This window comes from Tetrahymena thermophila, assembly GCF_000189635.1.
Source record: "Tetrahymena thermophila SB210 genomic scaffold scf_8254034, whole genome shotgun sequence".
Lineage (NCBI taxonomy): Eukaryota > Ciliophora > Oligohymenophorea > Hymenostomatida > Tetrahymenidae > Tetrahymena > Tetrahymena thermophila.
In genome coordinates, this window is record NW_002476025.1 from 55,674 (window position 1) to 73,742 (window position 18,069).

At 20.8% G+C, this 18,069-nt stretch overlaps 4 protein-coding genes across 4 annotated transcripts; 1 reads left to right on the forward strand and 3 right to left on the reverse strand. All coding sequences in view use genetic code 6, as the record gives it.

The window, feature by feature from the left end:
- Positions 1-1,355: 1,355 nt before the first annotated feature.
- TTHERM_01123960 (hypothetical protein) lies at positions 1,356-4,187 on the reverse strand (the record flags this gene model as incomplete). The annotated part of the gene is made up of 4 exons (XM_001030176.2): positions 1,356-1,859; positions 2,709-3,115; positions 3,253-3,415; positions 4,059-4,187. 4 exons carry the CDS (start codon positions 4,185-4,187, stop codon positions 1,356-1,358), a joined length of 1,203 nt encoding a protein of 400 aa, XP_001030176.2.
- Positions 4,188-7,832: 3,645 nt separating this feature from the next.
- TTHERM_01123970 (SRP40, carboxy-terminal domain protein) lies at positions 7,833-8,783 on the reverse strand (the record flags this gene model as incomplete). The annotated part of the gene is made up of 3 exons (XM_001030177.1): positions 7,833-8,009; positions 8,104-8,547; positions 8,652-8,783. The coding sequence occupies 3 exons, from the start codon at positions 8,781-8,783 to the stop codon at positions 7,833-7,835; spliced, it is 753 nt and encodes a 250-aa protein (XP_001030177.1).
- Positions 8,784-10,208: 1,425 nt separating this feature from the next.
- On the forward strand, positions 10,209-14,026 carry TTHERM_01123980 (transmembrane protein, putative; the record flags this gene model as incomplete). Its single annotated transcript, XM_001030178.2, has 6 exons — positions 10,209-10,372; positions 10,520-11,009; positions 11,179-11,622; positions 11,856-13,543; positions 13,597-13,650; positions 13,702-14,026. The coding sequence occupies 6 exons, from the start codon at positions 10,209-10,211 to the stop codon at positions 14,024-14,026; spliced, it is 3,165 nt and encodes a 1,054-aa protein (XP_001030178.2).
- Positions 14,027-15,427: 1,401 nt separating this feature from the next.
- TTHERM_01123990 (transmembrane amino acid transporter protein) lies at positions 15,428-16,927 on the reverse strand (the record flags this gene model as incomplete). Its single annotated transcript, XM_001030179.1, has 1 exon — positions 15,428-16,927. The coding sequence occupies one exon, from the start codon at positions 16,925-16,927 to the stop codon at positions 15,428-15,430; it is 1,500 nt and encodes a 499-aa protein (XP_001030179.1).
- Positions 16,928-18,069: the final 1,142 nt, after the last annotated feature.

An 18,069-nucleotide genomic window follows, 5' to 3' on the forward strand; every position in this document is an offset into this window, starting at 1 on the left:
ATTTATATCTCACTATTAAAGCCACATAGAAAATTTATTTTTTGTGTTTTAACATGTTTTTTCTATTTATTTACATTTAGACTTTCAAGCTAAAACTATCATAAAAGTATATTCATAGCTACTCTAAATTTTTCAAAGTTATAAGAAATACTACAAATCCGAATAAATAAATTATGGAATAACTATTTAATATAGGTATCAAATAAATTAACTTTATTTAAATGTATTCTAAATATCTCAATACTTCACAAAATATATATCAAACTCGATTTCTTATTTAATTTATTAGAAATTACTCTATTTATATTACATTAATAACATACTTAGTTTGTAAAATCTTAATATTAGCATTAGTCATAGTTATGATTTATTACATCATTGTAAAGTCTCTAAGCGCGATGTTTAAAAAATTAAAATTTGTTCAGAATCGATCAATCATTTCTTACAAAAAAAATAATAATCAAAATATTTAATTTTAATGTTTTTTTATGGTAAAAAAGAAAGTGAAAGCTTTTAATAAAAAAAATATAAAATATAATTAAAAAAATAAAAGTAGTTTCTGATATTAAATTCCAAAACCATTAAAAACCACTTACCAGTTTTTTATATTTATTTTTGTGTCTAAAATTATAAAGTAATATAAAATACGATAAACAAAATATAGTTCATATACTTCAGTTAATAAATTCTATTATATTAGTAAGTATTTAATTAATTAATTTATTATAATATAAGGTTATATAATATAATTTTAATCAGATTTTTGTTTTTGATTTTTTATATTTACAATTTAAAAAATTAATTTGCTTTAAATCAACTATTTAAATTTAGAGTTCTTAGCTTTCTTTTTAAAAGTTTGTTTATTTTGATGACTTGATGAATCAATCATGAATAAAATTTTATATTTTCAATAAATAAATAATTAATTTATCTATTATTTTCCTCATTGATCAAGATGAAGAGCAAGCAATGCAGTTTTATTATTATTAGTTGATTTGTGGTTTGTTAGATATATTACATGTGTCAATTAAATGATTTGTATTATATAAGTTGAGATTAGTAAATTAAAAGCAGTTGGATAAATAAAGGTGAGGTTATTTTATTCTTTGTTGATAGAGTATCAACTGTTTAATTAATATAAATTATTAATCAATGAGTTATTATTTTTTGATTATATGCTTTTTTTAAATTTAATTTAAATATGACTTGAGTATTATTTGTTTGATAGAATAGACTATAATTAGATGTAATAACTATATATTGTAAATTTATTCTAGACGTATGAGATAATTAAAAGTTTTTTATTAGCTTTGAGAGCAACCAGATTCAATTCAAGGAAGGGCTCTAACTTTTATTCAAGATATAGTAAATTATTTAGCATTGTAAATAGATTAACATTGATTTATTTCTCCTAAAGAAGCTTATGTCTGCATGTTCATTTAATTATTGTCAGCTTATTCACGAATATAATAAAGAATGTGCTCAAAAGAAATGCAGAGTGTTGTAATTAAATGTCTGTGAAGAGGTTGAATTAAATTTTCGTAATTATCTTATATAAAAATGCAGCTAGTGTAAAAGCCAGGAGTATTAAACATACTGATAAAGTTAATATTTAAAATTTGTCTTGAATCTGCTCCATCGCCAAAAATATTTTTGTCAATTTAATAGATTGAATTGTTAAATTTTTAAGCGATTGAATATATTTATTCTGTGATTGCCATGAAGTTACTACTTTGAGGTTTTTAAAATATTTTTTTCATTTTCTTTAAGCACTCAGAGAATAATTTGTTTTAGACTAAAGTTTATTTAAAACTCTCTAACTTTTAAGTTTCAGCGAGCTCAAGAATTGGAATATAATTCTAATTTATAATGAAAAAAGAAAATTTAATAAAAAAATAATTATTAGATTAAGTTATTTTATCAATTTAAATTTTGATTCTTATTTCTCTCAAAAATGTAATCTCTAAATAATCTAAATTTATGATTATAAAATAATTTGGCAAATCAGCGATAAATCAGTATTATTTATCATCTTACACTGTGTTGAAAGATATTACTTCAAAAAGAATGTTCAAGTTAGATAAACAAAAAATTTTATATGAGTAATTATTTGTTATTATTATTATAGAGTTTTTATGAAGAGGTTTAATAAAATAGAAAAAATAAAAATTAATCAATAGAAAAAAATTAAAATTCTTTTGATTACTTGCTTAAAACAATTACTTATCTTATTTGATATACTGGTAAAGATTTAAATTTAAAAAAACTCATTTATTTTTGTTTGTTTTCTATCAAAATTAAAAGAAAAAAACTATTGTTGATTTATTCAAAAAAGTTTTATTTAATTTAATCAAGTTTTTTTGTTGTAAGTTAGCTTTTCTTTTTTGTAGGTGAAGAAAAATTTGTATTAGATGAAGCTATATTTAAATATTTATAGAATAAATTTATTTACTCAAAAATATTAAGTGCGAGTCAACTTTTATTTAGTTTCTTACATATGAATAAAAAATACTCCATGAATTTGTAATTAATATTTAGGATATTTTTAGGTAAATTGCTAGATTAGTGGGATATAGATTTAAATACTGAATTAATTAATCATCAATTATTACTGATTAATTTACGCTTGAATTGCTTTTTAAAAGAATTTTATCTATCTAGTACTAAGAATTATATAATGGGAACTAAATGTTAAAATAATAAAATACCTCAAGTTGTTATTCCTAATAAGAATAATATAGTTCGTAGCTCTAATAATATTAATGTATGAATTATTTAGCTCTTTGTTATGCCTTTATGTCGTCATCTATAGAACTTGGTCTGAATATTGTGTCTTAAATTATTTATTTTATTAGTTCTTTATTTATCTTTAGGTTTATTTTTTTTATGATAATGGCGAAGAATTCGTAGCAAAAGTTTTTAAAATTTTAAACATCATTTTTTAATTAATCTAAAAGAAGTTGCTTAGCTTCTTGAGAGTCCAAACTTCTGATATTTGAAGATTTACTTTCAAAGCTCGCAAAGAAAGGCATAAGGAATAAATCAACCATAGTTTATTATATTACATCTTAAACAATTGACTCGTTTTGACTATTAGTGTCTAATGAAGGATCAGCTGTTTGAATTATTTATAATTAGTTAGTAAAAATGTAACTATTAATAAAGAATATAGCACACTCTGATTAAAATATTTTTAGTGTACTATACATTTAGGTTAATGGCAAGAATGAAATTAATTGCAAAATATTTTACATTAAAATTGTTTGAGACCCTACTTCATCAAAAGAGAGACTAAAATTGATCTTATTGATTCTTCGTTTAGCTTACTCTCAATATCCTGAATAATGTAATTTAAGCTTATTGGCTAGTCATTAATAAGCTTTTTGATGCTGGTTAGAATATCTTTTAAGATTGACTGATGTTAATTTAAAATAAAAAGTTTAATTTTATATAATTTTAAAATGTACTATAACCAAAAGTAAATAAATTCTTATTCATACTTTTACTTTCAAAATACTATACACTTGAATTTAAAATATGATTTCAAAAACAGTGGATTGAGGAACTTATTACTTAATTTTCTAAATTTATTTTTCATTCGCTTTTTTGTTACAAAATTTCAATAGTAATATAAATAAAGTATGTCTAATCTCAATTCCTTTTACAGTTGTATAAACAAACAACTAACTGGGTAAATAAAAATACTGAAAATACAGCTTTTTTAAATATTGAAAGGTACCTTAAAAAGCAATTAGTATTATTTAAAAAATGCAAGTATTTCATTAATGCATTTCATAAAACCTCTAATCGACAAAATAAATCATAGTGTCAAAAAAAGTGAGATATTTTTCTGAAGTGCTTGTACTTCATATATATATGTAAAGATAAATAATAGAGATAATAGGAAATTTTAACAATTTTTTTTTTCCCTTTCAATTTTTATCTTGATTTCAAGTAGATATTGGATCAAAAATTAAAAATCAAAATTTATCTATAATTTATAGAGAAAGCTTTAGCATGATAAGATAGAATAGTAAAATCTCAAATGAAAATTTTACATCAGTTATTAGTGTTTTGTTGCGATCGGCCTGATGCGAAAAAGATTTGTTTCTCTCAGTTCTACTTGCTCTTCTTCTTATTTCTCTTGGATTAGCATCAGCATCTTAAGCAGATTAAGTGCTTCCCATAAAAATATATATTATTAAAATGTGATTAGTATAAATCTTATTTTTCTTTTTTTTAATTTCAATTAGTCTGAAAGGAATTTTTAATTAATTATTATTTTTTTCATTAATTCAGATTTCAATTAGGCAGGAAATAGTAAGCGATATATCTTAATTAAAGCAGACTACTTTGATTATTTTCTGAATAGCATACTTTTTTTTCTGATTACTCTTTTAGAATTATGAGTTCATCATAAGCAACAATAGGAGGACCCTTAGGATATTAATTAAATTTGCAAATTTTCATTAAAAAATCAAGCTTTTTTATTTATTATTTGCATACCTTTTTTAGGAGGGGAACATACACTTTACTTCTCCTATTTTTTTAATTGGACCATGCAATTACTTATCTGCTGGTCATATATAAAAACGTTTAGATAGGGTATAGTTTACCTTTATTTCTAAATATTTCATCTCTGATTACCACCATCTAATATTATTAAATGTGATTATATTAATTTTACAATTCACATAAATTGAAATTATCACTTTTCTTAAGAATTGACATTTATTTTTCATATTTTTAAAAATTTACAACGTAGATATTTATCTATTATATTACATTTTAACATAATGCTTTGAAGATTTTTTTAACTGGATTAATCTATCTGCTTAACGAAAAAATAGAAATTTTGCTTTAAATTTTAATAAGACTGTTAATACCAATCTAAATAAGAGAAAATAACAAATTTTCATATTTACTGAATAAATTAAGAGGTTATTTTAGAAAAATAATTCAAATTAATTCATTCTCTCAAAGCTAAAATAAACTATTTTTATAAATAGATAAATTTTGTTTGTAATAAATATTTTCCTTAAACTAAATCTATGCTTTAATAAGTTTGTAATAAATCAATTTTAATTCAAGTATTTTATCTATTTCTGAACTATTATTATAGTACAACGAACTAGCAAAATAATAAAGAATTCAGCAGAAAAATCTTACAAATCAATGTTTTCTAAAATAAATCCACTTTTATGAAATAGAAAAACAACCGAAATTTAAAAAATTTTTTGACGTTTTCCTAACCAATTTCTAGAAATTTGAAAGTCCTTCAATAAATAGTTCCTATTTATATTTTTTTAATAAACCTTGCATCAATAAAGAAGTTAATGAGGTTAAAATTAATTTTAAGATGCAGTAAGAATCAATAATAAAATACATACCAATTTAAAAAGAGTGAAAAATATTCTGACGCTATTTGTCTTTTAATTTAATATTTTATTTTAATTTATAAAGACATCACCCATATATTTGACACGATTCATGCACTTGCATCTAATTACTTAAGAATATCGTAAATTTATCTTACTCATTTTGAAGAAAATGACGGTATTTAATAATATTTGATATTATTAGTACAATGTGCATAAAAATCATTTAAATTTCAAAATCGAATTTAAATATGCAATTTAGTATGTCTTAACTAAGTTAAGTTAATATATTTAGACTGTTTGATAGGTGAGTTAGAATTACTATTAGAATTTATAATGTGTACTCTTTTCATGTTTACAACTATTCTTAGATTTAGTTGGGCTTAAAAATAATATTCAAATTCAAGCAAAAGCACAAGTAAATCTGAAAATCTGTAAGCAAATAATAAATAAATGAATCAACTTTAACTAACAATATAATAGATGAGATTTAATTATCATTCAGTTTCATTTTATTTTTTCTATGAAATAAATCTATTTTTTTTGCTCAACAGACTTTTCATTCATTTAAATAAAATTAATCAATTTCTGTTAAAATAATAAATTTCATTCAAAAATTAGATTGTAAATTTAATTAAATATACCCTTTCTATCCATAATCAAACCTTTAGTGAATCTACAAATTCTCCTTACTAATTTATAAAAAAGTAAGAATTTAAGAAGCACATTTTTTTTTCAAATATTTTAAAGTAATTTTTATATTTGAGGCAATAAATATATCTTATTTAGATATATAAATATAAAATTATCTTTCTTAAAAATCCAGTAAAAAATAAAATTTCTATTTTTTTAACTTAAGTTAGTGTGAAGTATTACGATTATGAAGGAATTCAATTTAAATTTTTATGATATGTTTGATTTTATTCTTTATTTAAAATATCTTTTGGGGTATTATCTAATTTCTTTTATTAATTTAGATTTTTCTTTTAAAAAATTTGATTTCAAACAAAAATGGAATATTTTTTCTGTTAATTTTTGAACTAAATTACAAATAAATTTAAAAATATTTTTATTCTTGATAAAAATTAATTCTAATAATATATTTTTTCTATGTTGATTTTTTTGATATTCGATTTATGACATTAAATCCCTTAATTTTTCTAATTATTATTATGAATTATTTGATTTTATTTAGTTTTAGATTTTTGATTAATGTTGATAATTTCTTATTAGAAATTTAAATTAAATAAATTATTAAGCTTAAATTTAGCTATTTAAAATGTAATTGTAAGCACTATTTGTTTTTTCATACAAATTGAATATATTATCTGAGTTTCTTTTAGAAATTAATTATTCCAGCATTTTATTAATATAAAAATGTAACAAATAAAATCTTCTTAGTGTAAATTAAATATGGAGTAATTATGAAAAACAGCTGATGTATTTTTGTGAAAAAGTAGAAATTAGTAAAAATTAATTTAAAATTAGTATAAATTTTAAATATTTTTTTCAAAAGAATATTCTAAATATCTAAATAAATGATACTCTGATTAGTAAAATATAAAATATAATATGTCTTCTTTATTTATAATTTAAATTATCTATAAAGGACTGATTTAATACTTAAGGAATAACTTAGATTAAATTATTTATAAAAATAAATTAAAAATTTTTTTATAATTTCAACATCGAAAAGGGCTTTAAATCTATTTATTTATAATAAGAATTTTTACATTAAAATCTATTTAACTCTGATAAAATGCATTAAAATTTAGAGTATTAATTTTTTAACTTCATTTAAAAAATATATGGAAAAAATTTATAAAATATTTTTTTTAAATATAAATTACATTTTATAATAAATTTGAATATAAAATTACTTTTAATAATTGGGTTGAGTGTTATTTATTATTTTAAATTAATGTATTTATTCAATTTTACTATTTTGAATTTCAAAGTATTTGAAATTTAGTTTTGATATGTATAATATAAATATATAAAATTGTATAACCTAGATTTATAAAAAAATTAAAGCAGATAGATCAATATGTAAAATAAGGTATTTTAATTAAAAATGAATTTATAAAAGTTAGAATCTTTCAAACAAAAATTTTAACAACTATTCATCTTTAATATACTAGAAATAATAAATTTGAATGATATGCTTTTTAATATTTTAAATGAATAAATTATTTTTCATGTAATTTTCATAACAAAGATACACTTTTATGGTTTTTATTAAATTATTGCTGGTAAAGTAATAACTTTTTAAATGACTAAGCAACCATTTTTGCTTAATAGTAATTTATTTATAAGTATGAACAACTTTTTGATTTTAGAGTTAAAGTAGAAAAGGAATTAATTGAAATTATGTTTGATAAGAAAGTGACATAAAATTTGTAATATAGAGATAAAAAATAATATTTTAAATTTTTTTAATATTAAACTATGTTATCATAATATAGGAATAGAGTTAATTTGATTAACATTTATTTAACCGTCACCTCCACAAAAGTTCTTATTTTTTAATTTATCCTTAGCCTTTCTAAATCCTTTTCCTTTGGTTTCTTTAAGCTTTTCATTACCAATATCACCGAAAGCATCTCCTGCAACTCCAAATCTTAATTTAGACTAATTAAAATAATTTTTATTAATTAATATTATCAAAACTAATTGATAAATAAATAGGCATTTTTATAATATATAAATAAATTGATTTTCTTACTTCATGAGAGAAATCTTATTATTCTGGCTTCAAATATTTGAACATTCTATCATCACATTTTTAGAAATATTTTCTTTGACCAGGTTATAACTCTTCTTCTTCCAATAATTCTGGAATAATTTATTTTTTAACAACAGGCTTATCTTCTTCTTCATCATCAGACTCTTCCTTTTTGTTCTTTTTGGTTTTTTTAATAACAGGGGTTTCATTACCACTATCATTCTTTTCTTCTTCTTCATCATCTGAAACTTCCTTCTTTTCGTTCTTTCTCTTTTTATTTAGCTTTTCTTACTTCTTATTTTTTTTGGCTTTAATTTCGCTATCAGATTCTGATTCATTTTCAGATTCTTCTTCTTTGGCAATAAACTTTTAAATCATATGCTTGTGGTTGGTAACATAAAACTTAATAATCTTCTACAATTTTTTTTCAACTAAAGGAGAGTCCTATTATATATAAAAATAATATCAATAAATATTGTTTAAACAGTTTGGATTATGATAGTGATTGAGTTAATTAGTTCATTATAAAATCAAGTGATTATGCTTACAGAATTTTCTAAGTCTAAGCCTGATTTTTTCTAAAGCTTTTTAGCAACAGATTCAAGTCCGATTTGATTCAAGTACTTGTAAATGACTGGAAGGATATCAGTTGAAACGATTTTTCTAATTTCAGTACTCATTTTTTATTTAGGCTGTTTTTGTCTGCTAATTAATTTAATGATTATAACAAAAATTTATCTTAAAATTTGATAATAATACTGATTTTAGTTATCTAATTTTGTGATTTAAAATGAAATTTAATTTGCTCATAATTCTATTTATATTTGTATGGATATTTATCTTTTATATTTGTAATTTTGCCCTAATCCTTGATATTAAATTTTGTAAATTTGATATCTTTATAAATGAAATTTAATCCAATTATAACAGCTTTAAATTCATTTATAACAAAAAGAAATATTCAAAGTAGGAGTAATACTTCTTTTGCTATATGAACATTCATAAATTTGTAATTAAAGCATATTCTTGAAATTTCGGCAAAAAAAAAAATATTCCTGAATTAATATTAGTATAATTATTATGAAAGTTTTTTAATTCTAGTTTGAAAATATTAAATAATAATTATTAAAATTATATTTTAATAATTCAATTTAAATAAAAATAAATATAGCTCAAGTTATTTCTTAAAAATTAAAATAAATATTTCCAAAGTTTTTTTTATTAGATAAGAGCTTTTAATATTTTAAATTCATAAGCTCAAATTATTTTGATTTTATTAAAACATAGACTTGCTTTAGTAGTTTATTTTATTTGATAAATCATTTTATTTTTAATGAATTAAGATTAAAATAATAAATTAAGTTATTTAAGGATTCAATTTCAATTTGGCAAATTCTGAATTTGAATATTCTGAAATTAAGCACAGGCATTTCTATATAAAAAAAATGAATAAATATCTTTTAAATATAAAAAATAGTATTTAACATTGCAGAATAAAACTTTCATAAATACCATTAATTTCTTGGTTAATCCGATTTGTGAAAATATTATAAATGAAGCAAATGTATGAAAAAGGTCAATTTACTTTACAAATACTTATAATTTAATTCTACAAAATATCAACTTTAAAATATTTAAATGTGTTAATTATTTTATGAGGACATAAAGTACATGAAATAATAGGTAACATTGTGGATTGGTTATACATGAAAATGAATGAAAATAGGAAGATTACAATAAGAAAAGATGAAAAAACAATAATATTTGGCGAGTTGAGTAAATGAAGTGATATATAAGTAAATATAATCAATTTACCATTCTTCAAAAAATAAAAAATCTAAATGGCAATAATAAACGCACTAAAATAATACTAATAACTAAGTGAAAGAGATTTATGATTGTTTGCTCAAAAATAAAGCAATTTATATACGATTATTAATTAGTTCATTCATTCATTAATACCTTCATACAAAAAGTGATCAAATAACATAAGAATTTTTAACAACAATACAATAAGATAAATAAATATAAATCAAATACATACCCAAGAAAACTCAAATCTCTCATAATAGAGACATCTTACGAGTAGGAAAAAAAGCTAAATAATGAGTTTTCAAAATATAGTGTGCTTACATTTTCCAAGGATAGATTGCTTTTCTTAGCATTTGGGATTCTGGTGGAAAGGGAAGCATAAATATTCAACTCAATTAGGAGCTTTCTTCACATTTGTTATAGTGATATATTTTGCTTGTTTCACAGTTCTTTATTGGTAAAAATATGATAACTATCACCAAATTAATTTTGAATATTAGTATTTGCTCCGTCTACCTAAAAAATAAATAATTTTATTACTTCAAATAACAGAATATTTTCTTAATTATGAATAAATTAATATATTTTTAAAATCCTTAATTAGGATATAACATTAAGAACCAGGGTCTTAGTATTATCTCAAAATGGAAGAATAAGTTGATTAAGCTAATATAATAGGAGATATGAGCCATTCTAAATAATATATAATAGCATTTGGGTTATAAAATATATAAAATTAAATCGATTATAATGATATTTCTTACTACAATATTAAGGCAAAATATTTTGTTGAAAACACTAATTAAGATATATTAGAAAGATAATTATAAGGACTAAACCTTCCTTTATTTAAATGTAATGAAATTTAAATTGAAGATGATGCACTTCAAGAATTGAAAAAATTAGAAAATTATATGTGCACTGATCTTGCAAATATAGATATCAACTAAAATGACATGCTTAATCATATTACTATAGATTTTAATATATGTACACCAGTAAACAACTAATGTAAAGATCCTAGTAAAATCAACAGTATGTTAAATGATAATCTCTTAACAATATATATTCCCAGGATAGCTATTTCTAAAAATGTAATTTCAAAACATTAATTAAAATATCTAAACATGTTAATTAGATTAAAAATAAACTGAAAAGAGTTAATTAATAGTTATCAATTTAACAAAAAGAATTTAAAATATTAAAATACTTTTTTATTTATTTATTTAAAAAAATAATCATTTAATTTATATAATTAAACAGGATCGAAGTACAATTACAACAACAATAGAGAAGAAATACTATAGTCTTTATCAAAATGCATAATAAAAAATTAGTTTTTAGTTAAGAAGCAGTAGATAAGAAAGCTCGTAAAACATATTACTATATTACTAACAAAAGAACTCCTGGCTTAATATGATAAATTAATACTAAAGCGTTGAGAATCAGGTCAATTAACCTGGTGGAGATATAATTATAGCAAGTATAATCATAGATTATGATCAAGTAATATAGGATACTTATAGAGTTTAAAATTATGAAATAATTGATTTTATAGTTATCATTGTCAGCTAAACTTTATTTCTTTACTTCTTTTTCAGCTAAGTTAATAGTTTGAACTCATAAAAAAACATAAATAAAGAAATTAACGATAGATTACTTCATAGTAAAGAAGCTGAGACTAAGCTCCTTCTAAAACTTGTTTCTGTAAAATAAATAAATTATTTTATAAATTAATTGTTTGTTGATAATTATTAAATTTGAGTAAATTTATTTTAGAATATTAAAAGTTTTCATTATTTATTTTCTATAATATTGAAAACATTTTTTAAAAAATTTCTCAAAAAATTTCATTTTCAATTTAAAGATTTTTTTGAAATTTAATATCAATAAAATATTTAGAAATTCATAAATAATTTTTTATATTGTTGGTAAAATAGAAGGCAAAAGAAATACTTGCAAATAGAAAGAGTGTTGGAAATAAACTTTAACCAATTAATGATAAAAAATAAGATTTTGAATAATATGCAGAAGATAATCAAATTTCTGTTAAAGAAAAAAAAGATGTAATAATGAATACTGATAATTTTTTCTAATTTGATCCAAATAACATACATAATAGAAGTCATGAAGTTATTAATAGTAATAATGTTTCATTTATTCCAAATTATTTTGGCTTTGAGTTGTAGAATGTTATTAGACCTGGTAGATCAAGCAGATACTCAATAGCTAACCATGAGTTAGGATGTAATATGAAAAAAAAGAGTACTTATGATTATTAATCAACTTTATAGTAGTTTCACTAATAAAAATCTAATATGTAGAGCGTTCATAATCTAAATAATAGGAAAACAAGTAATAGTATAGCAAAAGCTTAGTAACAAGGTATGAATAGTGCCTTAATTTAATAGCCTAGAGAATCTATTACTAATGCAGGAAGGAACTCGCTATTAATTCCATCTCCAAGTCTTTAAAATATAAATTCCTAGATAAATCTTTAAGATTAAAGTGGCCACATAGTGGCTAATTATCCTATATTAAATAATAACAACTTTAACAATACTCTAACTGAAAGAGCAAATACTATTTTATCACCTTAAAATATTGATTCAAGAGGAACAGCTCTGAAACATAGTTTTTAGAAAAAAGATTTAGAATTAATAAATGACGGTGATAATATCACACCTTTAATCAGTGAAAAACAACCTAATTCTACAAATAGGAATAGTGTGAGTAATTTAGTCAAAGTAGATTTGAAATAAATATAAAAAAAAGATTTTTCAGTAAATGAAGACATTAACAACTAAGATTTTGAGAATGATGTTTCTCAAAACTATTTTTAAAATAACCCTAATGGAGGTTTTCATAGTCTTAGAAGTAGATAGCAAAGCCTCTTTGGAGCTTCTAGTTTGAAAAAAAAATAGTCTTTTCAGCTTTAAGGATTCAACATGTTTCCTTAAGTTAATCACTAATACGGTGGAGCAGCTAACTTTGTAAATAATAGGCTACCCGTTATTAATTTAAATGCAGTTTAGCAAGATAACAATAATAATATTGTCAACAGTATTCAAAATATTAATAATACTAATAATAATTTGCAAGTGAATAATTGCAATTGCAACATTCATAATTGTAACAATAATGTGAACATTAATATTAATAACAATATAACTAATATGAATTAATAAAATGGCTTATGCATAACTTAAGCAAGAAACTCAAAAATAAAATTTGACAATAAAAGTTAAATTCAAAAGCTAGAAAAGGTTGAAGAAGACAACGAAAGAGATCATGAACAAAGCACAAAAAAAAGATTTTCGATTCAAGATTTAGACTTTGTTTATTTTTGCTCTCTAGAAAAAGATAATTAAGATAATAAAAAATAAATTCAATATCCTTTACTAAATGAAATTAACTTGATCAAAATATTAGAAAAACTTATGGAATTAGAAAGGCTAAAAAACATTCTTTTAGACTCAAAATAGTTAGCTGTTTTTGAATATATTGTCTAGTCACCTATTCAAAAATAAGATTATTTTAATTAGTTCTTTAAAAATACCAATAACACCACTAATAATAACAATAACCAAGTAACTTAAAACCTCCATAATATAGGCTCTTTTAATACGTAAATTATTTTTTATAAATTTGCATAATTTGAAATATTATTTTTATCAATAGAACTTCAAGTAGTAGAGACTAGGTGTATTTTCATGAAGAAACTATCATTAGAGGGTAATTTTTAAATTTATATGAAAATAATTTTAAAATTATTTTTATTTATAGTTGGAAAGCGATGGTAGAGATAGAGAAGTAAAAGAATAAATCAGATTTAGATTTAAGACTGATTAACAGTATAAATCAGAATATTTATTTGTTAATTAATTTGAGTAATTTGGATGACGTTCTCTAACAAAGCCAAGAATAAAAAAATAATGGAAATGAAATGATTTCTAATTAGTTAATTAATTTCAATTAAACAGTTGAATAGGCTTCTTTAGTTCCTACTAGAGCAAGAGGATTGGCAGATGCTATTAAATAGAGAAATTAAAGAAGCTTATCGGAATCTAGCTGCAATAGAATAATTGCAGATGAAAACTTTAATTATTGAAAAGTTAAAAGTTTTAATAACCATTCATACATAAAAAGCAATTAATAAATAATAACTAAAAAACCGATTTTAAATATGAATTAGGTTTATTTGATAGTTGAAGAGCAGGTTTTCTTTCTTTCTTTCCTAAATAAGTTTTTATAAAATAAAAAATAAAATCAACCTTAAATTATAAAAAACAAAAATAAATTGATTTTCTTCTTTTTCCTTTTCTCTTCCTTCAATATATATTTTATTTTCAATTAATTATATTATAAACTTCTTTAAAAATATACGTAATAAATATATAATAAATCTAAAAAAATTTACTATTTTAAAGTAAAATTAAACATATATTAATATGCATGCTACATTTTTAATTTATTTATAATTTGTTTGTGTTTAAGAATTTTATCTATTTTATACTTAAATAATTAAATATATTTTTTAATTTTTATGTTTTTATTGCTAATTATTGATACCAAATGGTAAATTTATTAAAATAAAATATTGTTGCTTCAAAATTATTTGATAAAAATTAAAAACAAAAAAAATAAAAATGCCAAATTAAGATTTTATAAATTAATTTTTACACTAAATAAAATGAAAATTATAAATATTGATGAATTTATTTATCCTCCTTATTAGAATTAGATAGTTTAAAAATTATGTATATTATTTTGTCCAAATTAATATTATAAAACAAAGTGATGACTTTCTTAATATATGATTTTTAAAATGTAAAATAAATAACAAAAAAATAAAAATATCAAAATAAGAATTTTAATTTAGTAGTGAAATTAAATAAAATTTAAATTATAGTAATGGCATGTTTAAATTTATTAATTGAAAAGACAAATTTTTAAAGATTTTACTTATCCTTTTTAAAAAAATTATAAAAACAACATAAAGAAAAGTAGAAAAAAATATTTTAATATTTAATTTATTTTGCTAAACTAAATAAACTTTAAATTATTATAAAGAGTATATTTAATGATAGAGTCCTCTAATTTTGACAATTTAATTGTTCTCCATAAAAATTCAAAAAATTTATATTTAATTTATTTATAAATCTAACTAAATTAAGATTCAAAAAATATTTCCTATTTTTATCCAAATTAAGCCATTTAATTTTATTATTAATTTCAATCATAAAATTCATGATTTTACAATGCAAATTTTTTAAATTTTTAATTTCTTAGAAAAAATATGAAATATAAAAAAAATTTTATCAAAGCCAACATGTACTTTAGAAAAAAATATTAATTATTAATAAAATACTTATACAATTTATTTAATTAATTATAAAATTTTTTAAAGTATAAACTCTACTTTAAAGATGTTAAAACATTAAAAATAAATGCTTATTTTTAGTAATTAGTAACATATTAATGAATTCATTTAGTAGTTTGCAAATTTAGGTCATATTGCAAGATTGTATGAATTATAGATAAATGCCATAACTCCTATTGCCATTATAACATATGGAAGATATTAGTTAGGAAAAGTAGAGCAATATCTATTCAATTTATAATCCATGCCATAATCATTTTTCAATATTTTTCTTCCTTCTAATATTGAGGCAGTTGGGATAATTAAAAAAATGATTACACCTAATGTTCCTACAATCAAATCAATCACAAACTAGATATTTGTTGCTAAAGCACTTATAGCACCTAAGAATAAAAGAATACCAACTGTAAAACTAAATGTGTAAGGAGTAACTTCACTACTTATTTTTGGGATTTTTGAAGGAGCAAAAAGCTCCATCATATTGTTTCTTACTGTAATTATAAACACGGGATAAGCTATAGCATTTAGGAATATATAAAGGGCAGATGTATAATAAACTATAATCTCATTTTATTCAAAGTTGTAGTTAATAAAATTAACATCATATTTATCTATAAGTGCTTCTCCAAAAGCGCACACCCCAAAGAAAGATATACCTAAAATGATTGAAAGACCAAGTATATGGGTTCCTTTTAATACCCATTTAACATGCTTTTAAGGAGTAATTGGTTTGACAAAAGCTGGAATAGAATGGTGAATACAGAAAAACATTGTAGTTGAACTAGACAAAGATGGAAAATTAGTTATATTTACTAATGGATAATCCTTAAACTATATACCCTAAAATCCATCTAAATAAATCTAATAAAAACAAGCAAAGAATATTAAAGAAACTGCTGTTAAACGAATAATAGCTATGTACTCTTAAATCCAAGCAAATGAAGACACATTTTTAAATGAAAACAATGATGTAAATAAAATTAAGCATCCGAGCCAAAAGTAAAAATTATTTAACAAAGAAATTTCAGAAAATGTATTTTTTAAAATACGAGCTATTGAAATGCATCTCGCTATTGTCACACCTATCAAAAAGATAATTACTATTAATGAAACTACAAACTGTGCTTCTTTTCCCCAGAAAGTCTATGCGATTTCACCAAGTTCAAATTTTGTATTAATACGAAATTCTCTTTTCAATTTCTTTTTTTACTACTTTTACAATATCTTTTAACCTTCATTATCACCATTAAGTTAATCATCATTGTTTAATTAGTTTGAATACTGCTAAGAAATTTATTCTTTTCTAAATTTAATGTAATTGCAAATACCAATTGACTCTACAACATATTCTGCAGATATGTAAGATATAGCAGCAATTAACAAAAAAAAGACTGAACTAAATAATGCACCAGCTTGTAGGTAGCTGTTAGGCAGAATTAATGGAGCAATACCTAATAAAAGATTGCAAGCAACAAACAAAGCTTAATACTTTGTCATAACATCTTTTAAAAGAGGATACTCATCAGAAATAGATTACGAGTCTCTTGCGTTATCTTCTTTTGCGAAAAGACTTTTAGGGTTTGAATATAGCTCTTAGCCTACCTCTTTTGAATACTTCTATTTGTTCATTTAAATTCAGCAAAATATCTCCTTAATCTAACTTTTAACCTAAAACTCAATTTGCAGCTAAACAATAAGTAATTAATTAATATACTTTTTTGTAATTACTTTATTAAATTTTTTTTTTTTTGAATTAATTGAATTATTTAATAAATAAAAATCCAAGGGTTTTATATAAAGATATTATCAAATTTTAGATATATTATTCAAGCTTTAATAAAAGCTAATTTCAAAATATCTCTGAATATATCAGAAATTTTCGGTATCATTTTTACATGCTATTTTCCTTTTTTCAATAAATTTATTATTGAATTTTATAAGCAAAACGTGTTTATTACTTGCTTTTGACTAAAAATAATAACCTAATATAAATAAATACTTATCATGATATTTTATTTAATTAAAATTATTTATTAAATCTTAAAATTATATTATTTATTATATCTTTTATCAGCTAATAATAGTAATTAGATTATATAAAAAATATCTGAATATTACTTTGTTTACTTTTGATTACTCAGAAAATATATGTTTTCAAGTAATCTAAACAAAATAAAAAATTAAACAAATTTCACTTATTTTTTTGAGGAAAAAAATTTGATTGCTTCTCAAAAATTATACTTGAGAGTAAAAAATATAATTTAAATGAAAAACAAAAGAAGAATTTTAGAAGAAAAAAAATGTTTAATAAAAATACTACTTGAATATTTAATTCAATACTTTATTTTAGAGTTCCTTTTTTATTTTCCAAATAAATTTATATTTTAGTTCTCAAATATATTTATTTTTTGAAGAGCAAATAAATTTTTTTCCCATATTTTTTTCTAAGAGTATTAAAAATATCGTTTAATTAAATTATACAGATTTTAAACATAATTTTTTATTAGTTTTACACACTTTAATTAATTTATGATTGGTTTAATCATGTCATGAATATTGATAGATGACATTTAGTAATAAATTATGATTTATATTTTATAATTCAATAAATTCACTTCAGTAAAATTAAAACACGAAGCAACTTAGATATTAAATTTTAGAAACTTTGTAAATTAAAATTAGAGTAATTTTAAATACTTTTTACTATTTTTTACCACTTTCTAAATAGATTTTAAGATAACTTACTTATATCGAATATTATGCAATTTTTA